The 27,952-nt window shown below is 46.1% G+C and overlaps 1 protein-coding gene across 13 annotated transcripts in view; it reads right to left on the bottom strand.

Annotated features, from left to right (window-relative positions):
- Nucleotides 1–27,952, bottom strand: part of MCF2L (MCF.2 cell line derived transforming sequence like) — a 1,277,242-nt gene that overhangs the window by 796,741 nt on the left and 452,549 nt on the right. For 2 of the 13 annotated variants that reach the window (XM_086934402.1, XM_086934388.1), the window contains exon 1: nucleotides 26,379–27,473. The exons of the other annotated variants lie outside the window; for them this stretch is intronic. In XM_086934402.1, coding sequence (XP_086790528.1) covers nucleotides 26,379–26,529 — 151 coding nt within the window. In that variant the 5' untranslated portion in view covers nucleotides 26,530–27,473. Of the gene's footprint in view, nucleotides 1–26,378; nucleotides 27,474–27,952 lie in introns of those variants that run through there. 13 annotated transcript variants of the gene reach the window in all.

Below are 27,952 nucleotides of genomic sequence, written 5' to 3'. Positions count from 1 at the left end.
GAATGTTTGGAACTTAACAAATAGGTGTTACTTACAGTCCAGCTCCTGGGAACTCACTGTATTTGCTTCAGAAAAATTAAATATGCAGTTAAAACCTGCAGGAAGCCAAACTTATGTCATGCATATTGTGTGCAGATGTTCGCAGAGGCAACAAAACTCAATGACCTATTGTACCAAGATTTGAACTTGTGACCTGCAAGCTACACAAGGATCCTACAATAAACATAGTGACCCAGTAAGCTCTCCAAGTACAAGTCGTCCTTAAGAATGCCAACCCCCCCCCCCCCCCCCCCCCTACACACAGACACACACACCCCTCCCGAATACGTAACAAGCACTAACTTGGAAAGAGATTCAAGACAACAGTCAAACTAACTTCTGGACCCACGTGAGAATTGAGGTTAGAAGCACTCAACAGGCACATATGAAGCATACGTACCCCATAATGCTTTTAAACTCCCAATGAACAAGCAAACAAAGCTATTATCGTGGTCAAAAGACAAGGAACGCTTCGAAAAGCGGAAACACTTGTGGCTGTTTACACATGCAAATCGCCAACTCCACAGAGCTATCTTTTGGGTCTACCAAAGGTTTATACAAATCCAGATTTTTAGTGCTAAGATTTGGCCTCTCACCAACGAAGAATGCGCTTGTCACCGTGGGCACCAGAACCTAGCTCGATGTCATGCATAAACTATAATTATGTCCCACTTTGCAATCCACATGCAGAAAGCTTCACGTAACCTTTTAAACGCGAACGGAATAAGAGCATACCGTCAAGCCCTCCTTTTCTGTTTGCAAGGTCTGAGTGCCCAAGTAATAGCTTGCCTGGTAACATTTATCAACATTGTAGAGAAGCTATTTAAAGCTGGTGAACAATCTACCTGAAGAAATTATTCCTAAATGCGATTCTTCCCGTGGACGAGGATCGCATCGACGGCCCGTCCCCTTGCTAAATTAAGCAATTCTTCCATCGTTTTGCCACAGTTTTGCCGTAAAATTCGACGGACCAATTTTACCATCCAGGACCACGGCTCTTAATCTAAGCCTTACAGTATGGGCACAAAAGTTTATTGTGACTTTTTAATGAGAAGGCATATATTTGATGTCCTGAAGATGAACCTTGAATAATTAATAGGTTCGAAACGTAGTCAACCTTGTCACACTATATGTGTTGGAACTGTGCTGATTAACGCTAGCAATAGTGTGTAATCTATATTGTCTGATTGTGAATTTTAATACACAGACTATTTAAATTGCCTCGAATATTCTTGTTTGTCCTTTTCCTAAGTGTGTTAGTTCGACATCGGCTGGTGTCCTGCTTTTATCACACTTGATTTTTTGTATATTTCATTCATCAGAAATTAAAACTGTCCGGCTGGACAATGAATATAGTGCCTATTTACTCTATATTTATTTTTGTAAAATCTTGGTTGTCTAGGGACCACTGTCCTGCGTAAAGACGTGAGTCCCATGCTCTCCACACCACTGGAGTCAAGCTATCCTGGCTGAAGACGGCTGATAGCCAGAAACTGGTCCTAGGATGCTTGATTCCGGTCCAGGAAAGACATGGCTTGGCAGTTCGGGCTGGACTGTTCCCATGAGGCCAAGGTCAAGGCTGATTTGCATATGGCCATGTCTGAACTGGGGTGGTGTGGAGTGCAAAAAAACGATGGATTTAGGCCCAGATCTCTGTACTGGGGTGAATGTATGACATTGTTCTGCATTCTGTCCATCAACTGTTGTTTTTGCATTGTTCTAAACTAAGCAGAGTAACCAACTAACGTGTTTAATGGCGAATCCAATAAATGGCAAAAGATTTCTCAGAGATCCCTTCAACAAATGCATTAACCCCCTCAGATATTTAATGGATACACACAGATGTCTTCAGCACGTGCCCTAACCACCTACTCGATCTAGTGATAAATGGTGACCCATGCATAGGTTTCAAAGGAGCGTGGGTGACCAAAAAAAGATGGGCAGGGAGCACTGCAGCTAACGAATAGTTAAACTGAAGCCTTCTGAACAAAACAAAATGGTTGGTATAAAGCGCCCCTGCAGCACAGGGCTCCAGCTGGAGAAACCCTTTGCTCAGAACAGTGGTAGATGTCACACGCCACTCGGGAAGGTCGGGGTGTATCAAAGCTAACTCGTGTCCTGTAATTATCCTGAAGCCGCTAGCCAGGGGCAACAACACCACTGCTGCGGATATAATATAATGCTTTTTTGTTTTCCTCTTTAAAAACCAAAATTAGGTTTAAGTGCTAGCTGTCAAAAACCTGAGTGGCGGTTAGTTGTGCCCCCACCACCACCTCTCTAATATTTATCAGTGACTTAAGCAAAATGAATTAACTTGCGTAGAAATACTAGTTATGTAGCAAAATGCTTTCTGCTGGCTTGAATACTTATATATATTTTAAATCTTCAAAGAAAAATAACATTCTGAAAGAAATAAAGTACTAGAGTCAGGTACTGTATGGTTTCACTCACTTAAATAATTATTTGCTCAGTCAACTAACTGCTCGGGCCTTTACGAGCTAGTGTGTTGGTAATATTTTTATTGGAAGACCTTGCCACATAAAAGAAGTACAAAATATGAGGCAGCCCGAACCTGGTGGCCATATGCTCGCACTATTTTTTTTATTTATAAAATTAACCATTGCATGTAACTTTAATATAACACACTTCCTAGCAGTCATGTGAACTTAGAACAGGCCCAGAAACCCTTTTACGTTATTTCAAATATCAGTTTTTTAAATATCAGTTTGTTTTATGTATTCCTGAACATACATAATGTTGGAAGGTTCAATTTTATTTGATCAGTATTCAATCTGTTTATCAGCTGTGCACAACGTATGCAATATTCAAGACTAAGTCACACATTTCCAAATTAGAATTTTGCATCTGATAAAGTGACTAAGTTCCATTATATTGGCTCAGTCTCTCGAACAGGGGCCACATTAGGCCAGGACTTGGATTTTAGTCGTAGTCAAATGGTGTCAAAATGTTCCCACCATGTTCCCCAGATCCATATGGGCTTTATTGGATAACCCCTTGCCTTAAATACCAATTCTTGGAGTGCATAGTAGCCCATACCCCTCAGCCATTTAGAAAAAGGTTGGAGCTTCTGTGGCGTGCCAAAGTAGTGCTGTATGTCTTTTAGCAAGTGTACATCTAATTCCAAGTAGAAACTTACACTCTTTTTGGTTAAAATATATATATCACAGGACACTACTATGATTTTCGTGGGTGCAAAGAAAATGTGCTTTTGACTTTAAATTACTGCGACCTGAAGAATAATTTAAATATGCTAAAATGAAAAAAATGGAAACACAGCATTGGCAACGTAAAATTCTTGCTCATCAACGTCAACCCTGTGCACATGAAATTAGGCAAAATAACGTTGCTCGTGGTGCAAGACAGCTAGTGGCCAAAGTTATCCGTCCCATTGCCTCAAACTCTATGCTGTGGTTGATGGAAGTAAAATATGAATGTCAGCTGAACAGACAAATAAAACAAGCATTTACAATGAAATGGTCTCGGCATTCTTAAAGTTAGAGGCATTGGTCATGACATTATTTTTATTTGGGTTTTTTCAAAAACATAAATAAATGGCATTGTTATTTACAATGCCAATAGCAGGGCAGGAGCGCAAGCACAACAAAAGAGGGGACAGGACAGCAAGCACAAGCAACGAGGGGGCAGGACAGCAAGCACAAGCAACGAGGGGGCAAGTCAGCAAGCACAAGCAGCGAGGGGGCAAGACAGCAAGCACAAGCAACGAGGGGGCAGGACAGCAAGCACAAGGTGGCAGGACAGTAAGCACAAGCAACGAGGGGGGGGGCAAGAGAGCAAGCACAACCAGCGAGGGGGGCAGGAGAGCAAGCACAGCCAATGAGGAGGCTGGGGAGCAAGCACAAGCAACGAGGGGGCAGGACAGCAAGCACAAGCAACGAGGGGACAGGAGAGCAAGCACAAGCAACGAGGGGGCAGAAAGGCAAGCACAAGCAACGGTGGGGCAGGACAACAAGCACAACAACGAGGGGGGGCAGGAGAGCAAGCACAAGCAACGAGGGGGCAGGAGAGCAAGCACAAGCAACGAGTGGGCAGGACAGCAAGCACAAGCAACGAGGGGGGCAGGACAGCAAGCACAAGCAACTAGGGGGGTAGGAGAGCAAGCACAAGCAACGAGGGGGATGCAGGAGAGCATGCACAAGCAACGAGGGGGCAGGACAGCAAGCACAAGCAACGAGGGGGCAGGACAACAAGCACAACAACGAGGGGGGGCAGGAGAGCAAGCACAAGCAACGAGGGGGCAGGAGAGCAAGCACAAGCAACGAGTGGGCAGGACAGCAAGCACAAGCAACGAGGGGGGCAGGACAGCAAGCACAAGCAACTAGGGGGGTAGGAGAGCAAGCACAAGCAACGAGGGGGATGCAGGAGAGCATGCACAAGCAACGAGGGGGCAGGACAGCAAGCACAAGCAACGAGGGGGCAGGACAGCAAGCACAAGCAACGAGGGGGGCAGGAGAGCAAGCAAAAGCAACGAGGGGGGGCACTAGAGCAAGCACAAGCAACGAGGGGGCAGGACAGCAAGCACAAGCAACGAGGGGGGTAGGACAGCAAGCACAAGCAACGAGGGGGCAAGACAGCAAGCATGAGCAACGAGGGGGGCAGGACAACGAGCAACGAGGGGGCAGGACAGCAAGCACAAGCAACGAGGGGGCAGGACAGCAAGCACAAGGAACGAGGGGGCAAGACAGCAAGCACAAGCAACGAGGGGGCAGGACAGCAAGCACGAGGTGGCAGGACAGCAAGCACAAGCAACAAGGGGGGGGCAGGTGAGCAAGCACAAGCAACGAGGGGGCAGGACAGCAAGCACAAGCAATGAGGGCCCAAGACAGCAAGCAAAAGCAACAAGGGGGGCAGGAAAGCAAGCAACAAGGGGGGCAGGAGAGCAAGCAACGAGGGGGGCAGGACAGCAAGCACGAGCAACGAGGGGGCAGGACAGCAAGCACAAGCAACGAGTTGGGCAGGACAGCAAGCACGAGCAACGAGGGGGCAGGACAGCAAGCACCAGCAACGAGGGGGGGCAGGACAGCAAGCACAAGCAACAAGGGGGGGCAGGAGAGCAAGCACGAGCAACGAGGGGGCAGGACAGCAAGCACAAGCAACAAGGGGGGCAGGACAGCAAGCACAAGCAACGAGGGGGCAGGAGAGCAAGCACGAGCAACATGGGGGCAGGACAGCAAGCTCAAGCAACGAGGGGGCAAGACAGCAAGCACAAGCAATGAGGGGGCAGGACAGCAAGCACAAGCAACTAGGGGGCAAGACAGCAAGCACAAGCAATGAGGGGGCAGGAGAGCAAGCCCGAGCAACGAGGTGGCAGGACAGCAAGCACAAGCAACGAGGGGGGGCAGGACAGCAAGCATGAGCAATGAGGGGGCAGGGCAGCAAGCACAAGCAACGAGGGGGGCAGGACACAAGCACAAGCAACGAGGGGTGGCAGGACAGCAAGCACAAGCAACGAGGGGGGCAGGACAGCAAGCAGGAGCAAGGAGGGGGGCAGGACAGCAAGCACGAGCAAGGAGGGGGGCAGGACAGAAAGCACGAGCAACAAGGGGGGACAGGACAGCAAGCACGAGCAATGAGGGGACAGAACATCAAGCACGAGCAACGGGGGGGCAGGACAGCAAGCACGAGCAAGGAGGGGGGCAGGACAGCAAGTACGAGAAAGGAGGGGGGCAGGACAGAAAGCACGAACAACGAGGAGGGGCAGGACAGCAAGCACAAGCAACGAGGAGGGGCTGGACAGCAAGCAAAAGCAATGAGGGGGCAGGACAGCAAGCACAAGCAACTAGGGGGCAAGACAGCAAGCACAAGCAATGAGGGGGCAGGAGAGCAAGCCCGAGCAACGAGGTGGCAGGACAGCAAGCACAAGCAACAAGGGGGGGCAGGAGAGCAAGCATGAGCAATGAGGGGGCAGGGCAGCAAGCACAAGCAACGAGGGGGGCAGGACACAAGCACAAGCAACGAGGGGTGGCAGGACACCAAGCACAAGCAACAAGGGGGGACAGGACAGCAACCACGAGCAATGAGGGGACAGGACATCAAGCACGAGCAACGGGGGGCAGGACAGCAAGCACGAGCAAGGAGGGGGGCAGGACAGCAAGTACGAGAAAGGAGGGGGGCAGGACAGAAAGCACGAACAACGAGGAGGGGTAGGACAGCAAGCACAAGCAACAAGGGGGGCAGGACAGCAAGCACAAGCAACGAGGGGGCAGGAGAGCAAGCACGAGCAACATGGGGGCAGGACAGCAAGCTCAAGCAACGAGGGGGCAAGACAGCAAGCACAAGCAATGAGGGGGCAGGACAGCAAGCACAAGCAACTAGGGGGCAAGACAGCAAGCACAAGCAATGAGGGGGCAGGAGAGCAAGCCCGAGCAACGAGGTGGCAGGACAGCAAGCACAAGCAACAAGGGGGGGCAGGAGAGCAAGCATGAGCAATGAGGGGGCAGGGCAGCAAGCACAAGCAACGAGGGGGGCAGGACACAAGCACAAGCAACGAGGGGTGGCAGGACACCAAGCACAAGCAACGAGGGGGGCAGGACAGCAAGCACGAGCAAGGAGGGGGGCAGGACAGCAAGCACGAGCACCAAGGGGGGACAGGACAGCAACCACGAGCAATGAGGGGACAGGACATCAAGCACGAGCAACGGGGGGCAGGACAGCAAGCACGAGCAAGGAGGGGGGCAGGACAGCAAGTACGAGAAAGGAGGGGGGCAGGACAGAAAGCACGAACAACGAGGAGGGGCAGGACAGCAAGCACAAGCAACAAGGGGGGCAGGACAGCAAGCACAAGCAACGAGGGGGCAGGAGAGCAAGCACGAGCAACATGGGGGCAGGACAGCAAGCTCAAGCAACGAGGGGGCAAGACAGCAAGCACAAGCAATGAGGGGGCAGGACAGCAAGCACAAGCAACTAGGGGCAAGACAGCAAGCACAAGCAATGAGGGGGCAGGAGAGCAAGCCCGAGCAACGAGGTGGCAGGACAGCAAGCACAAGCAACGAGGGGGGGCAGGAGAGCAAGCATGAGCAATGAGGGGGCAGGGCAGCAAGCACAAGCAACGAGGGGGGCAGGACACAAGCACAAGCAACGCGGGGGCAGGACAGCAAGCACAAGCAACGAGCGGGCAAGACAGCAAGCACAAGCAACGAGGGGGGCAGGATAACAAGCACGAGCAACGAGGGGGGCAGGACAGCAAGCACGAGCAACGAGGGGGGCAGGACAGCAAGCAAGAGCAATGAGGGGGCAGGACATCAAGCATGAGCAACGAGGGGTCAGGACAGCAAGCACAAGCAATGAGGGGGGCAGGACAGCAAGCATGAGCAAGGAGGGGGCAGGACAGCAAGCACGAGCAAGGAGGGGGGCAGGACAGCAAGCAAAAGCAACAAGGAGAGGCAGGAGAGCAAGCACGAGCATTGAGGGGGGGCAGGACAGCAAGCACGAGCAACGAGGGGGCAGGACAGCAAGCACTCACTGGAGAACTCGTCAGCTTCTCGACTTCCTGCGGCGGTCGGGCAGAAATGGCGACAGAAAAGCGCCGACATTTTCGCATTCGGGGGCGTGGTTTTTGCGGTTGAGTGACGGATGACGTCACGGAGTTAAAAACGCAAAAAACACACCCGAATCCGAAAAAGACGGGGCTACCCTCTCCTCCAATGGCTGGCCTCCGTTTAGGAAGCCAGCCAGTGGAGAAGAGGGGCGGGTTCAAGCCCCCATACTAAGAAACATTAAATCTCAGAGCAAGACTGTGCAAGCGCAGCCTACGGTCAGAGACCTAAAAAGGGGGCTGACCCAAAGTCACTCTAGTTATATACGTATGTCTATATTTTGAATTTATGATTTCTTAATTAGATGAGCCAAGCGAAAAACAAAAGCTGTTTGTAGGTCAGACCTAAAAAGGACAGCGAAAAAATGCCCTTCCAGGAGGCTTGGAGTCAAAAGTTGTAGGCAGTGATAAGGTTACATGAGAACTGTACAGTCTTTAATTATCAGCAACTGTGAGTCTTTTGCCTATACCTGTAAAAGTGGATGTACACTTCATGGCATTGCTGTCAAATGTGCCCTGTTCATAACACAAAAACCTTTTAAGGGGGGTCCGAGGGATGAGATTTTTAAAGACCTGCAAGAAGTAATTCCCCAATACACATATATAAATCACACAATAAACTTCTTCAGTCTGTTCCTTTTCATCTGCACTAGGCAGTTTTAGATTCACTTTTTACCCTTTCACTTTTTGCGCTGCACCCTCACTCTACTAGTTTGCTCGCATTTGGGTTTCTAGCTATTCACAACTGCATAGTGAATAACAAAAACATCCCTGAGCTCCCACCTCTCAGAGAGGTGGTCGTAGCCCTCAGTGGGACTAGGTTTTCCTAAAGCCCAAATTATGAAACATGTCACCTTTGGTGAGTCAGGGCATTCGTCCTAAAAGGGAGTGCTTCCCAATTAGGTTTCTTGATTGAGATACGGTTGCACTACATCTTAAACTTTCCCTGTTCCAAAGTCTTGACAGACCGAAGAAGTTTATTGTGTGAAATGTGCACTGTTGCCATCTGTGACACATTACCAATTCGTATTTTGTACACAGCACCACAATTGGCCATCAATCACAATAGGGACTACACAGACAACTTGTCTTTCTTATGAAACAGGAAACTGCATGTTGTCCTCAAACTTGCTCGCTTCCTATTTCAATCTGTCCAGCAATCCCAATTCAGGGGTAAACGGGAGATGACCATCAAACCGGTATTTCCAATATGTGCAATGTTGTTCTGCAATCTGTTGGTTTTACCTTGCACAAATTTTTCCAGGGAAAATCTGGCACTTTTTTCGGCGATGGCGGGGAAGTAACATTTCGAATTTCACAGCTCAGAACAGGTGCAACGATGCAGCATTACATCCTTATCCCCCATTCTGCGGAGTGGAACACGACGGAATGATGTAGTAATATCTCAAAGGGTGAATACAGCAGCTTGCAACATCAGAATCATCCAGGTTCAGTATTATCGCACCCTTAGAGGCTTTTGTGGCTCCAAACGAGACTTTAGACCTCACCACTCTCCCTGATGCAACTTCACATAAAGCAGGTCATGCTCTTGGTCTTTTCTTCTACAAATATATTAATTACGTATCAATGAGAACTCGTTCTTCAATGTTTGGCCGTGACCACAATTGAAGTAGGGTTGTGAGCAAGACATGAGCGAGAGAGCTTGTCTACCTCCATTTTCTCTTTCATTGAGATCACGTGTGTCAGTCACAAGTGACAACTTATAAAGATATGTAATATGATTCCAATCGCAAGCAAACGTGTAAAAAGTGACAATCCACCTTCAGTTTCTCATTTCTATGCAGCCTAGAGAAACATACTTGACCCATTCAAATCTATTGACTTATAATGAACATCCCTCTCCCTTTCAATTTAATTGGAAAATCAGTCACAACCGAACTGCAGAGTTTCCTTAAAGCTCACTATATTCTCAATCTTCTGCAATTGGACTGCTATTCAAGTTATGTGGTATAGAGTAGCATTCTGGCTGCTGCCAAAGTGGGCCAACTACCCTTCATGTGACTTGTTGGTAGTAGACTTCTGTTGACTAAGGAATGATATAACTCTGTTACTCCATCTCCACTCTACTGAGATGATGTCTAACAATACGCAACCTTAGATTAGAGTTGTCCTTTCAGAATGATTACAATATATTCTGTTAGGATATGTCTCCGCATTTTTTATTTATTTTCCTCATGGTGGTCCCTAATGTATTCATATCCTATCTTTTTTTTATTTATGCCCTCCCCTATTCTCCTACGTTCCTTAATTTCAAGCCATGCATCACTCAAAGTTATTTAACAGAATTGCCTATCCATTTCTTTTTTCCAATTTTTTTTTTACTCAACCCATAACGATTATTAGACATGTCAGTTACATGAATGTAAAAGCCATATATAAACAGAACAATAATACCATGGCCGTCAAAAGAACACAGATGACATAGAAGATAAATTATAACAACACATCGGATGACCTTATTTCCAAAGTGAGGCTAAAACATCAATGCATGACAGTAGACAATGATAGATTCCTCACTGCATATTTTCAATCATGGGCCCCCAGATTTGAATGCCAAATTGTTTGCCACTTCCCTAATTTCAAAGAGTATATACTAAATTCTAAATTACAAATATTTTAGAATTTGGCCCGCCACAATTCACACGAGGGGGGTTCCTGCTGCAGCCAGACCGACGCTACACACAGCCTAGCAACTGTTACTACAATAAGTATCAAATATCTAAATGAATACCCACTTCACCGACTTTCAGAATGTCTCCAGTTCCAGTTAGCATCATCTCCATTGTTATTTGTACATTAAGACCAGTAATTTCTGAAATAAACCCCTCAGCATGCCTCCTCCAAAGGGTTAGATGCGTACATCCATTAAAGATATGTGTAATGTCGGCCTTCTCTATTGCACACCTAAAACACTTCCCATCATTAGAACCCACCCACTTCATCATCTTCAAGGGTGTATGATACAAATTAAATCATGTCTTAAAATGTTAAGCCTTTAAATTGGCTGAGACCAAGATTTTCTGCGCAGTATCTATTGATTCCTGCATATGAAAATCAGTCTGCTGAAAACGCTCACTCCATTTCATATCCTGTATCTCCATATCATCCGGTTATATCTCCAGCAATATGCCATATAATACCCCCATTCTTACCCCTAGATTAACTGCCTCTACTAGAGGGAAGATTTTCATCCCCCTCTGTTTCTGATGTTTCCCAAAATAATCCTGAATTTGTAAATATTTAAAGAAGTCATTCTTTTGAAGTCCATATCTGTCCATATCTATCCACTACTGTTTGAAATTAAGCAAAGTTATCATCCTCTAATAGATCCCCTACTTGCCTAATTCTGTTTACTCTCTATTTCAGTATTTTTAAATCCCAAAATATATCTGGGAATATTAACGGAGTACTCATGGGCGTATAGAAGCACACCCCTGATACCCGATCATCTTTCGTATGAACTTCCATACTTTATGTGCCAAGAGCACCACCTTTAATCAAGTTTCCTTAAAATAACTTGGCTCCAAAAATGTAAATAGACAATTCCTAGCATCTGTCCCCAACAATATCTGATATATTGATTGTGCTTCCGCTAACATTTCCACTTCCTCCCCTGTTAATTGTACTCTCATGTCATTTAAAAGACAAACATAATAATAGAACGCAAAATTGGGTAAAGCCCGCCCCCCCCCCCGTGGTAGCATCATATACCTGAAAGCCAGCCTGACCCCATAGAAATCAGTTATGGCTTGTAGTTTTTGTATACGGGTTAACTCTAATGGTACTGCTGTAAAATAGTACATGACCTTGGGAAGAATACACATCTTGAGTACATTACACCTCCCCACAAGTGAGAGATGTAGGCACTCCAGCTGATCAAGCAGATGTTTACCTCCTACAACAATACCCCCCCAATTCGCCTCTATTAGACATTGCAGATCCATCCTAATTTTGATGCCCAAGTATATATACTCCTCAACTACCCTAAGATCCCCAAGACAGGCCTCATTTGTGAACACATTCTGAGTTTGTGTAATGCTTAATTTGCATCGCGACACCTCCCCTAATATTTTAGCGAGACTTTCTATCTCTAAAATAACTTGCGCTTGGTCTGATGTTGCCACCGCAATATCATCGGCATAAGCCAAGACACGACTTGATATTGTCCACAAATCATAGAGCAAATCCTGGAGCTTGCTTCCAGCATACCTCAAAATGGATTAATATATACTGCAAAAAGCAATGGGGAGCAAGGACAACCCTGCCTTGTTCCCCTAGTTATGTAGACCGGTCTGGTTCTTTACCCATTACACCTATCCTAGCTTTGGGTGCTATATACATAGTTTGAACTACTCTAATAAAACCAGCGCCAAACCCCATCTTATGCAAGACTGCCAATAAAAAGGGCCAGGAAACACTGTTGAATGCCTTCTCGCCGTCGAAGAATATCAACCCTAACCTGGCTTGATGAACATTAGCATAATCTATAAGAGTAATTACACTGTTAATATGATTGATCGTGTTCATACCAGGTATAAACCCATGCTGATGAATGGATACTAATAGTGTAGTGACCCGCGCAAGCCTAGTTGCTAAAATGTTGGCATATATTTTGCCATCCACATTCAACAGAGATATTGGCCTATACGACCCCAGTTGTTCTGACAACTTATTTTTCTTTTTAAATACCACTATATTAGCATCGTCCCATGATGGTGGTGGGTTTCCATCCTGCGCCTCTAGCATGACCCTAAACATATGCTTCTTAAGCACCTGAAAAAGATTTTGATATATCTCGAACTGTATTTTATCTGGCCCTGCAGCTTTTTCGCAAACCAACAACCCTACCGCCTCCTGAAATTCTTCCATACTTATCGGGGCTTCAAGCTCTTCCTGCTCCACCTGTCCTAATACGGATAACTCGGTTCTCTGAACAAGAGCCTCAATATCTTGTTGATTCCATTCATTCTGTGTATATAAGGTTTTCTAAAACAAATGAAAGACTCAATTTTCTGTAGAGATTATTTAACTTGCAAGCTTAGTGCCAGACAGCGCCCTGTAGCTTCCCCGTATTCGTATCTTTCCTCCTTATAAATCTTATATTGTCTGGCAATATCTTTACTCCATACCCTATGAATTTTGGCTTTACAACAAGCTATCCTAGTATGTATTTCCTTAAGTTCACCTCCCCGCCTTATTTCCTGCATCAATTCTTGTTCTGCCCTTCTAAGATCTTCCATAAGCCCCTGCATTGTATCTAGATGTTGCTTCCGCATCCCCTATCCATAACTGAGTGTTTTGCCTCTTAGTCAAGCCTTCATGGCATCCCAGATCATAGCCTTAGATGTAGATCCTCTGTTAATCTCTAAAAACTATACTGCCCAAGCTTTCATATGATCTATAATCAAATCTCCCAATAACAACATGCTATTGAACGTGAAAGCCCGAGCCGCTCTCTTTTGTGAAATCGTATAGATATCTAACAGCACTGTGCCATGGTCTGCCATAATCCTAGGCCATACCTGCATTTCTGCACCAACCAAATATTGTCTTGACAAAAAAACGTAGTCAAGTCTTACTCATTTGGGTATGAATGAAAGGTATATCCCGGGTCTGTGTGGTTTAAAGCTGGCCATGAATCTACTAATCCATGATCCATAATTAACTGCTGAAATGCTTTAAAAACCTTTGGCTTCCTGCCCTGACATTTATTATTATTACAGTCCCACTCCAGACCATCCACCTGAATATTAAACTCTCCACAGAGAATCAACGGGGTGTCCCTTATGACTAACTCAACATTCAATCCAGCTATTATTTCTGCTTCATCAAAGTTCGATTCATACACCGTGCAGATTACAACCCTCATCCCATCTATTACACATTTTGCAATGGCCCACCTTCCATGATTATCTGCTTTTATCTTCCCTGTCCCCACTATTCCATGTCGAGTCATTATAGCCACACCCCTATTCATAGTTGTCTGTTGGGACGCCACCATTAAGCTAAACCCAAGTTCTTTTAACATCGTATGTTTGCCCCAAGGTATATGTGTTTCCTGTATACATAAAGTATTGGGTTTCATTAACTTTATATCAGCTTCCACCTTTTGTCTTTTAGTATTGTTATTCAGGCCGAAGACATTAAATGACCAGATACGAAGCCCACTATCAATCAATTTGACCACCATGTCTAATACCATGTTCTACCAACTTCAACATCAATTTTTTAGAATACCTAACTAAAATTATTGCCATGATCTTTTTCTCGTTATGGATTGAACTTTTTACCACCGCAATCCTCCCCACTCAGCCCATGCCCTACCCCATCACCCCCACGACACCTCACCCCCCCTACCCCCCAACCCCCACCCTTCCCCCAAAACACAGGCAATAGGGCCTATGGCCCTGTGATGTAGAGTGATTTTGCAGCACTGTAATCCCCCTTGTTCTAACCATTCCAGACTAAGTTATAGTCCAAGCCGGGAATCTGCCAAATCATATGAGGGCATCAAATATAACAACTCAACCCATAGCTAGACATCAACTTAGATAGACAACAGGTAGTTCTTAGCTTGCACCTCTGAAGTAAAGAAGCGTGATTGGCCCTTGCAAATTACTTTTAACGTGGAAGGATTTAATAAAAAGGGTTGCTCCCCTTTCCCTGAAAGGGCGCAATTAACTGTCATAACTGCCATCTTTTCTCCACCGTGTGATGACAATAATCAGGTCTAACAAAAAATTGTGTGCCCTTCCCCACCCTCTTCCTGTCTAGTCTTGCAAGTTCATAAAGAGGCTGGAATGCCCAAAAATTATTCAAACAAATCAAGATGACTCTTGACCGAGGTTCAGACTGTCCCCCTCTCACAGCTGGAAAAAGATGCGCTCTTTGCACTTCACTAACCCAAATTCACATCGATAGCTTGGGAAGGGCCTCTGTAAACAATTTAACCACGAACGTACGGACGTCTTGACCTCAAAAACTTCAGGTATGCCAAGTATCCTGAGATTATTCTGTCTAAGCCTATTTTCCAAATCCACAAGCTTAAGTTGTGTATCATCTTTATGGGCGTTTATAGCTTGAATAGCTGCTTTCTGAATTACCATTTCATCCTCTAATGTGGATACTCGCTCTCCACCTCTCACATTCGCTCAGGAAATTCATTACACACTTAAGATATCCTCCTAACTGTGTTCTGAAGCTTACGACTAGCTGTATGAGTTTTTGAGTTCTCCATACGCATCTCTACCCTGTGGTCCAAAATACATTGATAAATAGACTCCAGAGAGATCTCTCCATCTATTTTCTCTACTAGGCAAGTACCGCCTATTCAGAGTTTTTTTTAGACCTTCAAGAGTCAATTCACCTGGAGAGGAGGAATAGTCCCATAGCAGATTCTTCACTACTTCTGACTGTGCCTCCTTTTCTTCATTTGATACTTGTTGCCGCACAGTGGATGGATCAGAGTTCGCCTCCTCCAAGTTAGTACTATTCAAATCACTACCCACGCTCATTATTGATCCTTCCAAGGAGCTGGTCTTGTGCTCTATGTCACAGTCAACATCCGACGTATCCGAGGGGTCTGAGCGGGAGAAGAACTTCTCTCCTGAGTAATTCTCCCAACTTGCAGCATCCCTGATTGCTCCAAACTCAGTCTCTGTGAAGACACAATCACCAGGTATATAACCATCACGGCTATCCTGAAGCTGTTTAATTACCAAGGCACTCTCATGAAGGCTTATCATCTCCATCTCTCCTGAGGCTGTACCATTACCCATGCCACTCTGAGAGGACTCAATTTGGCTGGTGGTCTCTTCTTCCACCAAAATTGCTCCCTGGTCAATATTACTTGCTACTACTAACTCACAATTATTGTTTCCCCCATCTATCTGTTTCACGGCTGCTGCCTTTGACATATGCGGGGTTAGATTCTTTTTTTTACTTGCAGCCAGAAATATCTGGGGTACTTTTTTACTTTCTAACCCTTGCTCAACGCTGTGCACCGGGTTCTCCATGAGGCCAACGGCTCCCTCCAGCACAGCTTTAGCGTTACGCCCCACCACAGCCACCACGGCCACTCTGTTCCCTGCCCCAGCTCCAGCAGTAGCTCTAGTTTTTCCCACTGCGGGCTGCCTTGGGAGGCATGCCGACATTTACAACCACAGAGTATTTTGCCACCAAATGATTTTTCCCTGCCGCACGTGTTTACCAATATTGTTGCTTCTGCCCTAGATGGCAAGATAGATAAATATGTCTTGTACAACAAGTTTCCCTTTATTATTCCAATAAACTGTTTCCATCACTTCCAACTTTTCTCTGGACTTAACGTAGTTATTCAAAGCAGCTTTACTTGACAGTTCACACTACCATCCTTACAGCGCTTTTGATCCCCCAGCACTTAACCACTTCTAAAGGCCTTTCTTACATCATAGCTAGTGCTGATTTTGCTGCTTGCTCCTCTTAAGCCCCTCAAAAGACACACCATTAACCAACATTTACTGCTGCTCCACCGTACGTTACTCCAAGCACTAGCAGCTTACAATACCAGGAATACGCTCCTGAGTTCACACTGTTGTTCCAGGTGGTTTAGGCACACCTCAGCCGCCCAATATTTCGCCACTGCTTTGGCGGGCTGTAGCGTTACCGCTGCTGCCTGATCCGATTCCTCAGCCACAGGTGTGCAAAGCCGGTAAGCGCAATCTATCCAACAATTTCACTATTTTCACAGTTTCACAGGCATTTTCTTAGCAGGTACAGTTGCTTTTCGATAGCTGCCCCTCCGTCGTTGCTCCTGAATTAAGCCACCTGGATGCACACTGTTGTCCCATGCAGTTTTAGTACACCTCCGGCCACCAGACACTTCGCCACTGCTTCGGCGTGCTGTAGCCGTTACCGCTGCTGCCTGAACCAACTCCTCTATTTTCGCAGTTCCGCGTGTATTTTCCCGGCACCTACTATTACTACTCCTAAGTCCTCAATAGCTTGCCCCTCAGTCATCACTCCGCAGTTACACCACTGCGTCGCTAGGAAGGAGGATTACCTCTGGGAGCTCCTCTTGCCTCTGCCTATCCATTTCTTTACGTACTTGACCGATATCAGTTTGATGTATTCGCATGTTACCTTGGTACTAACGACTCGAGGTGAAACTTTTGCCCAAACAAAAGTAGTTTATGTTAAAATGACAAAATAGTGAACTAATGCTACTGAATATTGTGGATACCCTTTCCTTACTGCAAAATTTAGTCACCCTGGGCCTACAGCATAAGTTGGCCCGCTGATATTTTAAATTCCAGCACCCTAATTATACCCGCCCACAACTTGTTGCCGTGTTACACTAAACAAAAAATACTTCTACTGCAACAACAAATTAGATTTTTACGGTGGGACACGGAAGCAATATTCATTCAAAATCTTGACGGGATACTATTTCATGCTTGCTCCCATGGCAACACATGACGTTGAACTGCAGCATTTCATCTAACTTTGCCAGTTGAGCACGCTGAAGAATTCAGTATGCATTAAGGTTATGTGTAACCTGTAAAAGGTTCCAAGCCTCAGTAAACGGTATAATGTCTCATTTCAAGCCAGAGTCTGTTTAAGGAGCAGTCATTCAATACAGTAAATAGCACAAAGGTTAGCGATCAGACCACGAGCCCATTTTCCGGATGGATTCAGTATCGAGGTAGACTGGATTGTTACAGTGTACCAGGAAAGGATGAGAGAACTTGTACAGGGCTTTGTTCTGTTCGTGTTACTAGGTAACCATTTCCCAATATTGCTTTAGGTGCCTCGAACTAGCCTTTTACGCGTGCAAACTGATAAATACAAACCCCTTAATTTGGATTTTGTTTATTACCTAGTACATGGGGCCTAGTTTGAGCTGTGACAGTCTTCCAGTTATGGGCCACATCTAAAGAATGACAATGTTGAATTAAAAAAATGAATAAATGCAGGTGCTCAAATTTGAAAGTGTGTTACAAAGATGACCTATTTTTCCTTCTAACTCATGCCACCAGCTCGAGACTTCAGATTGGAAATAAAAGCATAGTGTATAGACCCATCAACAGACGAGGGCCAGCAGAAAGCCATCTCATTCAGGGGACCAACACAACTTCAACTAGACATGGGACCCCCAAAATTCCCAGAAACCCTACAGGAAGTCTGCCTTTCTTACAGCCCAAGAGTAAAATGTAGGCATGTGCAATATTGGGATAGGAGGGTAGGATTTATGTAATGTTTTCTGGATAACCATGGATTATGGAAATTCGTTCCATTTAGATTCATCATGAGTAAATGTGTCTGGTGTGGATATCCTGACATTGACCCAGCCCATCTGAGCCTATGGGGGAGCAACCTGGGCCTAATGGTTCTAGTTCAACACACTCACACTGCCCCCATACTTCAAAGTGCCTGGTAGGACAGAGATGGCCAACTGGAAAGAAGAGATGCTTACACCTTCCATAACTGCATTCTTTCTGAGGATAGGAACTGAGAAAAATCTGTGAACAGGTAGACTGAAGAGTTGTAGACACAAGATCTGATCACACGCACTACCTACAGGCGAATGCCGGTTTAACACGACTGCTTCCCAGAGGTCGAAGTGGGTGGGACTGCTTGGGAAAGACGTTCCAAACTTTTTACATTTGCTACAAACAGTTCCTATACTTTTGCCAAAGAGGCAATTCAAGGGTACAATGTCATCGACCTCTGGAGGATGAAGGGTTGAGCCACCTCCTGGTATTTAACCAAAAGGGCTGATGGTTGGACAGGAAATTTAAATCCAATTCTTAGCTAGCTGAGGTATCTTGCTGGCCGTTGATATCCATCTGAGGGACATATATCCAGAAGTACACTCGGTATAGATATGTCCCTACCAGGCATAAAATTGGCTGACAAGAGCACTATGTGGATATAACATGAAGGAAGCCTCACAGAGTGCGAGCACATAGTATTTACCCAGTTAAAAGCTGTTGAACTATGTTCAATCCTGAATTAATTAGGAAGTAATTGGGATGTTTTTTCTTAACATGCATAAGATGAGTTGGAGATGACCCTCCAGTTCCCAAAGCACATATTCTGCAAAAACGAAGTTCATAAGAGTCACTTACAGGCACCCTTATTGACTGCCTCGACAGACCGGTATTGACCTGAAACTGGCATGGAATCAGTACTGGCATCTTATTTGTGATGGTGAGATGAACACTGTTCCAAAATAATACTATTGCACCATTGGCTTCTCCCTGTAGTGACATGCTGAAGTGCTAATGTGACTATTGTACTGTTGCTGCTCACCAGGTTGCGTTAGATACCAGATAGGAACAGTGCAGAAAGCAATAGTGCAAGCTTCCCTAAGAGAAGCGTGAGATATTGCTGCCCAAAATACACCTGATTCTCTATGGAGGAGATAAAAAAAGAGAAAGGGTAAAATGGAAAGAAAACTGCTGAAGATTACACACTGTATGTTTTCATGTTTTCATCCAGGGTATAACCTGCAGGTCAAATGTTGCCATTCTTTTGAAATGGGCTAGTAGATTAACAGGCTTATTGCAAAAGACTGTGGGCCTATTTATGATGTCGGGTAGAAAGCCTTCCACCAGCGGTCAGAGGCTTTCCACCCAACATGGTAGGTCTAAAGTCCGACCTCCATATTAGGATGATGGCGGTCGGAGGTAAACCTGTAGGGGGATTCCGACGTGGTTCCAATGGGCTGAAGGAGCCAATCAGTCCGTTGAACAGACCATATAATCCCTTAATGATGATGCCTCCGCCATTGAGATAATGAGGTCAGTTTCCGACAGCCATTTCATGTTGGCCTTTCCGACATGGAAATGCTGTCAGAAAGTGACATTAGGCTTTCCTCCGATATGGGGCCTAAAGGGCACCTATGGTGCCCTTTTGAACATCCATCACCATGTGGCAGGTACCTCTTGGTCCCTGCTACACGGGGCAGGGATGTTTCAAAACCTCCATTTCTCAATGGAAGCTTGTTCTGCGGGCCTTTTCAGCCTGCCGCACAAGCTTCTATTGAGAAATTGAGGTTTGAGACTGAACCATGGGCAGTCGCATCAAAATACTGTGATCAGAACCGCAGACGTGAGGTCGGGAGGTTCCTTTCCGCAACAGGGTCCACCCAACATCATAATAAGGCCCTGTATGTCGCCTGCAGATGACTGATTCTAATAACTCTTAGAAAACTCAAAAGATGTTACCCTCCCAGGAGAATGGGGGTGGGGCAGTCAATCCGAGGAGACACTCCACAGGGGTAGGATATTTGACTCTTCCTAATAGGGTGGACATTCAGACAGATTTCAAAAAGGCTACTTTATGGTGCCTTGGCGTGGCGTCTCTCATGGGGTTCCGCACCATAAATTAGTCTTTTCAAAATCTTTCGAGAATACCTGACTGCATCCATTTTTAGGTCTCGCCTAGACGAAAGCAAAAGCGAAGCTTTTGCTGTCTATGCGAGACAACTTATGTTGCCGCTTTTCTGGGAATATTGTGGACATCAGACTGTGACGAGCCTGTCCTCCTGGAGATTGCAGCTCGTGAGCGCGCACGTCGCGTCGCCCTGCCTGCTATTCGCATTCACACAAAGGCTCCCGCACGCATGCGCACATACACACACTGCATACACACACACGCACCCCCCAGACTGTGACGAGCCTGTCCTCCTGGAGATTGCAGCTCGTGAGCGCGCACGTCGCGTCGCCCTGCCTGCTATTCGCATTCACACAAAGGCTCCCGCACGCATGCGCACATACACACACTGCATACACACACACGCACCCCCCTTTAACAGACACACGCGCAGACAGACACACGCACGCACAGACACACTACAACAGACACACGCGCACACCCCACCCCCACTCACCTCTCCTCCTCCGCAACACACTCACCTGTTCTGGCGGTGCTCGGCGTGCCTCTCGGGCGACGGTTGCGCTTTGCGGGGCACTCTCACCACATGAGAGACCCGCCTTCTTCATGCGCCCGGCCGCTCTTCACCCGGTCCCCCATCTCGGGACCGGGACTCGATCAGGAGCCCTCGGGGCTCCTCGAACAGTCTCTTCTCTTTGCGCCGCGATGGGGGCGGGACTTCCGGTTGGGGCCGCGCTGCGATTGGCCGGCTGCCCAACCGCTTCCGGGTCGTCGCAGGCAGCGCGGCGGCCCAGCGGGAACTTGTTTATCTTTTTTTTGCTTCGACCTTGCTTTGATCACAACACTGATTTCAATACAGATTGAATGTGTACGATAAAGCAGAGAAGACGAAGAAACTCTTCTTAGAAAGATACTGCAGTAAAAGGAGTCTCTGAGCTAGCTCCTGCGCAGAAGATTGGAAGTGCAAGCATGCCACAAAGACCAGTGTCTCGCCTCGGAGTCTAAGAAGGAGAGTTGCGAGTTCGCTCTTAACACTAACGTCTTTCCGCCGAGCATGAGCGATTCCTGTTCAGCTAAATCTGATTTTCTACAAAGATTAGAGTCCGATACCAAAAAATGATTCGCTCTAAGGATCGTTAAATGCAAGGTCTTGGTGAGGGGCTTTTTTCCATTCTGTGCAGTTTTAAGGAGCTTTGTTGCTCTGTTCTATATCTCTTCATCTCCGAACCACTTGCACATTCGACACTGAAAAACAAGGATGAAAACCAGAAAAGAGATTTCCCAGCGGAGGTCAGACCAAGTGAGTGTCACTGTAGCATTGTATATGATTTAGCAGTCATTTACAATCAGCAAAGTTTCTGAACCTTTGATTATAGCTTTATATATTTTTATTCCCCATGTTGCACCGAGCGAGCCCAGATGGTGCTCCCAAGAGAGCGCCGATAATGATGCCACGCTTGCCCATCTGAGTTGTGATGAGTCCCCGCACACAATCTTTTTTTTAAATGTATTCATATATTAAATGCATTGCTGTTCCTCAGGCCGCACCACATGGGCTTCGGGCGGGTTACAGCCTGGTAAGGTGGGATAACGAGCACAGTGCATTACACTGTGACTGTTTGGTTAGTGTCTGATATTCTCAGCATTGGGGAGAAGGGTTACCGTGTATTCGTCATATTTATTCACCTGTCTTGGCAATATCTGCCTAAGATGAGTGCCTTGCCTTCAAGTGTGTCCTGCATGGCAGTGAGTTATTGTTGAGTGTTATTTCCTCCGTTAGAACATTCAGGAGTTTTGGGGTCCAATGCGGGAATGTGTTTTTTCAGAGCGTTGCTCTTCCTCCTTAGACATTTTCAGAATCAGGTATTGTTTGTTTCTGTGGTGCGCGCTCCTGCAGTGATCACAAGCATGTCTTTTAAATATGTGGGAATTCATTTCCGTGGGCCCTCACTCTCTGCTCCTGTTACAGCTCTGTAGTGCCACGCTCGTGTGTGGACACTCACAATAAGAGTCTGTTTTCCAACAGTGTCTTCCGAATTTCAAACACTTGGCACTACAGCTCTGCGACGCTGCCTTCCTGTCTCTTTCCCTGCATTTCTCTCTCCGTTCCTGCCTTTCTCTCCCTCTCTCCGTTCCTGCCTTTCTCTCTCTCCGCTCCTGCCTTTCTCTCCCTCTCTCCGCTCCTGCCTTTCTCTCTCTCCCTCCGCTCCTGCCTTTCTCTCTCTCTCCGCTCCTGCCTTTCTCTCTCTCTCTCCGCTCCTGCCTTTTTCTCTCTCTCTCCGCTCCTGCCTTTCTCTCTCTCTCGCCGCTCCTGCCTTTCTCTGTCTCCCTCCGCTCCTGCCTTTCTCTCTCTCTCCGCTCCTGCCTTTCTCTCTCTCTCCGCTCCTGCCTTTCTCCCTCCGCTCCTGCCTTTCTCCCTCACTATTCCCGTCTTTTTCTCTCTGTTACCGTCTTTTTCTCTCTGTTACCGTCTTTTTCTCTCTCTGTTACCATCTTTCTCTCTCTGTTCCCGTCTTTTTCTCTCTCCGTTACCGTCTTTTTCTCTCTCTGTTACCGTCTTTCTCTGTTACCGTCTTTCTCTGTTACCGTCTTTTTCTCTCTCTGTTCCTGTCTTTTACTCTCTCTGTTCCTGTCTTTTACTCTCTCTGTTCCTGTCTTTTACTCTCTCTGTTCCTGTCTTTTTCTCTCTTCCTGTTTCTTTACTGCGCCTTCTTTTTTTGCCGGCTGCCCTATACCCCGGGGAGCTGTGGACAGAGGCACCGGTCGTCGGCCTCCAAAAACTGGCCTACAGTGACCCAGACTCCACCCCACTCACACCCCACCAGCCGGGAAATGCCTGCTGATATAAATGGCCAATCCATCCTCTGCGAGTGTGTCTTGTAAGGGCACCCAGATTTTTCGGCTGGAACTCGGCTCGGCCCACAATGTGAAAAGTGTTTTGGCCGCAAACAATGACGTTTACTTAGGTTGTTTCAGTAGCAATCGCTAGTGATGCAGCTGTGGGGATAGTGGCACGTTATGATCTATAAAATAAAAAGCTGAGCTTGCAAAAGAGAAGTTTGCAGTACAGGCACGGGTGCACAGGCCATGGTTTGGGGGCAGGAGAGGTGGCGGGAAGAAGAAAATAGGGTGGACGTTCAATCTAATCAGTTATTTTTCATTAATTTGCTTTGAATTTTGCAATTTGATATATTGACCACCTTTCTATATTGCACATTTAACACTATTGACTCTTCAATCTACCACTCTTTACTTTTCAATGGTTGGAACATTTCAAGCAGCATCTTTGCGGCATGCGATTAGCGCATCAGCAGAAGCTCCCCGTGGGGTCCCAGTCACAGAGAGGAGCTGGCGCAACAGCCAAGGGCCAGGAAAGTGAGGCTCATGGAATAGAATGCGAGTGCTGCACCAACGAGACGAGAGCAGTGTGCGTGCCTGTGAGTGCTGAAAAACACAGTAGAGCATGCCGCCGAGCTAAATGGTTTTCAGACAGTGACCGTCACGGCACTGAGGCAGGAAAGCAAAGTAATTATGTATCAGAGCAGGAGACGGAGTGAATTAGCCTTAAGGAAGAGAGAGCAGAGGACCCTTGTAACACTCTAACGTGACAGCAAAGAGAGGTGCCTGCTGCGTGTAACTGTGAAGGGGGCACCTCCAGAGCAGGCTTAAGCTACGTACACTAGGTATGGGCAAAGGAAGTAGGGAAGCTGCAGCATCTCAAAAAAAAGGTTTGGGGTTCAGAAAATGCTGGAACGATAACAAGCATTTGAAATGCAATTGGTCTCTCATTTACGTGACTTTAAGCTATTGACATTGTAAATAACAATACCTTTTATTTACGTTTTGGATTTTAAAACACAAATAAAAGGCATTGTCATTTACGTTTTGGATTTTAAAACACAAATAAAAGGCATTGTCATTTACAACGCCAATAGCTCAAACTCTCACAAGGGCGAGACCTATTGCATTGCAAATGCTTGTTAACTTGGTCGTTGGCGGGACAAGGAAACTGCCGCTTAAACAGATCCTCATAAATACGGATCCACAAAACGAACAAAATAAGTAGAGGGAAGCAATTTATCAGAGATAGGAGATCACTGTGATCCCACCCAAACCTTCCTCATACAGCGTATGAAGTTTTATTGCTAAAAAGCTTTATTATCATCTCTACACGCAAGCTGTAGTGGGTAGACCTACTGAGGAACTGCCAGAATCTTATCACAATAGAACTAGTGTCAACGGAAGAAAAACTGTTGACCCTCCTCACATGACAGAAAAATATTAAAGTCTTGATAAAGATGGTGTAATATGTTGTATCCATCGAAACGCGTTGTTGCACTTTTCAAGTACAATTCAGGATTCCAACACTTTTGTTGAAATACAGATTATATCTACGTATAAAACAAAGTGACAATATAGGAAATTGGATGTACAAATTGTATTGAACAAACCTTACGTATTACATGTTTCTGTCTGTTTTTTATTATGCGGGTCATAATTAAGAGTATATTAGCTTTATTTTAACTATATTTTGGTGTATTTTGCTACAACTTTTTTTATTGTATGATGTATAGTACATTGTGTTTTTAATATTGTTTGGACAATCTTATTCTTAATAAATGTACAATTTTCTAATATTTGGTTACATATTCATTGTTTTTAAATGTGTTGAACTGTCAAGTTCGATCAAGGGGATCGTGCTTTCTCAGGTGTTCTTGACATTTCACCATAACATCCACATGCTCCTTATTAATGTTTGTAAGTCACCCGTTCAGATTTACCTCTGGAGGGGGAGTTAAGATCCCGTCTGGAAGGTTGGTTTATAGCTCATTCAACTGCCCCTATAATTTTGCTGGAAGGAGATTTTAATCTGCATCCCTGCTTGGTGTGTAGGCCTAATTTAAAGGAGTATGATTCAAGTCAGGACTTAGAGCAGCCTCGTTTTATACATACCCGTCAAGGTGATGTTCAATATACTCATCAGAATACGATCTCATTAATCTCCTGCCAAGTCCATTACCCTACTTCTCCGATACAATACCTACTTTTAAGTTTTTTTTAATGCATAACGATTTTTTGCGTGGGTTTTTCATTCAGAGAGGTGATGCCTTCAGGAAAAGCTTAAAAACTCACCTGTTTTCCCTGTAACTCCCTACTATGCACCTGACTTCTTTCCACAGCGCGGGGACACGCCGTGATGGCGTCACCAAGCGCTTTATAAACTCCTTTGTTGTTTTGTTGTTGTTGTTGCATTACTTCATAATATATGACTGTTTTTATTGTGAATTGTATGTTTTTATGTACTTTTATGGTTTACTGTGTTTACACTGAATTAAGTTTTTGTGACTTTGACATACTCACACAGGTTTATGCCCAGTAGCCCATTTCCAAATGTTTTTCAAAATATTTTATAAAAAATATTCAAAGAAGGCAGCCAATGCCGGCTTGCACGTGCATCTCTATATATGCATGCAGTGGCAGCAAACTCTGAATGGCATCAAAGCTGATTCACGATGGGTAGGTCATTCACAGACAATTCGAGATGCGTTGCAATGCAAGTATCAGCAAGTATAATATAGCGGTCTGTGTTTTTGCAGCTGCTGTGCCCCCAAAATATTAACTGAAGTTTTATTTTGGTTGATGTGTGATGACTCTTATTACTTATGTATGCTGTAGTGGATGAAAGAAATATGCGCATACCAAAAGGGCTGAATGAAATCTCCTGTAAGTAAATCGATATATATCATTTTATTGAAATTTAAAGGTCTTGGCTCACACCAGACCTAAAAATAGTCTGGCAACACAATGTCCATATTAACTTATAGAAATTAGAATTAGTTAGCAGGTATGCCTAACCCAGTCGGCTAATCAGCTAGATATAAAACCCTGAAAAGATCGAACAAAATGAGAGCTGCAGAAAATCACAGAGATAAAAATAAAGTGAAATACTTTTTTTCTGGATAAAGTTAACTGCTTTTTCTGGATGTACGCGACTCCTCCATTAAATTACCAGTGCAGAAAAAATATATATAAAAACAGTTCTTTTCTTAAGCATATCACCTATGAGCACTTGAACTAATAGCATTAAAGATCATTGGAAGAAACCAATTTACTAGATAATTTACTTAACATCTATTTAAAGCCCTTCTGTTGAGCGCAGGCTTCCACCTCCAAACTTGGTATACCTGTCTCTTTTGTAGGTAGGCAAACTATGCCTGTTAGATTAAACAATGAACAGGCCTTCAGTTGAACATTTGAACAGTACCCAACACGCACACACACACTCCAAGCAGCCTTCAACATTCATGAGCAAGAGGCATACACAAGAACTGTATAGAAGGTAGTCAGTTGCAGAGGGCCACCTCACCGGACCAGGATGGATGAGAGCTCTTTCTCCTGTGCCTTTTCGGGAGTGACCGCTGCAGGGTCGCAGAAACATGGTGGAGGATGTGACCGGCTCTGGTGAAGACCCTGTGGTGACTGTCGTGCCCCTCTCTTAGAAATCCGCGTTGTGTCATAGCGCATGCACATTTACTAGAAAAGTACAGCAGTGAGGTCAAAAGGCAGGTCAACAGAAGTCTCAATGTGAAAAGACCAAACACAACTGGACAGACCGAACAGACGCCACCTCAGATATTTCCCCCGTCCAGGCACCTTGCAGCAACACCACACAAGGCGGTAACAGGCGACAAGCATATAAACAAATGCCAACGATAAGCAAATCCGACCGAGTCCAGTTCAAAAAGGCTCCCTAGTCTATCCGTGGTCCTCCAGGGAAGCGGATTCTTTGGCTGCAGCACTCAAATTGCCCTCTCTGGAATGTGTCAAGGAGGCCGCGTTCGCTCAGATAAATTCAAATCAGTAAGAGCAAGTAGCTTTTAGTTTCTCACTTCGTAAAAAAACCCAAAGCCGGCGGATTCCACAGCGCCAAAAAGATGTATTCCGCGTGTCTTCGAGTCTGTAGGTGTAACTTTCCGGCGACACCTTGTTCCCGCATGAAGGTGCGAGCAGCTGCCACCGCCCTCAGTCCGGGATTCACTGCAACAGCGCGCGCGGCGTCAACCCCCGAGGGCCGCGAGCTCTCTGCGGCTGACCTGTGGCAGAGACTCGGCCGCGCGAGCCTCCTCATTAGTGCGCACGCTCGCTCTGCTTCAAGGTGCCCGTTGGTGTTTAGTTCTGCCTTCTAGGTGGCTTCTTTCTCAAACTCCTACATCAGCATCCAGCCGGGCAGAACCCGCGCGCGCTTGATTACCACCACACCTCCTATCCCTGCGACTACAAGCAGCTTTCCTCCCTGGAGGTCGAGCTTAAAGCTGATGCCAGAAAACGAGAGGAGGCGAAGGCTGGGAGGATACTGGCTGCCTGGCGAAGAGCGGGGTTCTCCCAAAAGAGCCTGTGGTCGGTGGTCTCAGTGGCGCCGGACTCTACTGCGGACATGTTCACCTGCACCCAGTGCCTGTGTGAGTGTGTTTGGAAAAACGTCAACACCTTATGTTCCTAAGGAACTTCACCTCAACCGACAAACACACCAGGAGGGAGAGGAAGCGGCTCCCTGTTTTCTTCTGCTAGGCCGGGAAGTGATGCGGTGGCTGTTGCTACCCGAGCCTTCCTTACAGACCGAGACGAAGGAAGCCGGGAGTTCCTGTTTAGATTGGCACCTAATCAGTTCCCACTGAGACCGGTTCAGTCGGGGCCTATAAAATACCGTCCCCACCGCACCATGCCAGAGGGCCCAAAATAAATATCGGGCTCAGTGTCTCAGATAGCGCCAGGGCGCACCCTTAATGTGCTGTGCACGGCGAGGACCAGGACAGTAAGTCCAATTATATTTAAACATTTGCTGTCCTCAGACAATTCGCACCTGCACTGAGGAGGGCGCATTAGTGAAAGAGGTTTAGCAATTTTCAATGACGGCAGACGGTCCTCCATTTGGTGAAAGGG

The sequence above is a fragment of the Lissotriton vulgaris genome, chromosome 8 (genome assembly GCF_964263255.1).
Source record: "Lissotriton vulgaris chromosome 8, aLisVul1.2, whole genome shotgun sequence".
In the NCBI taxonomy this organism is placed as follows: Eukaryota; Metazoa; Chordata; class Amphibia; order Caudata; family Salamandridae; genus Lissotriton; species Lissotriton vulgaris.
The sequence above is the reverse complement of the archived record's forward strand: the minus strand, read 5'-3'. Positions and strand labels throughout refer to the sequence as shown.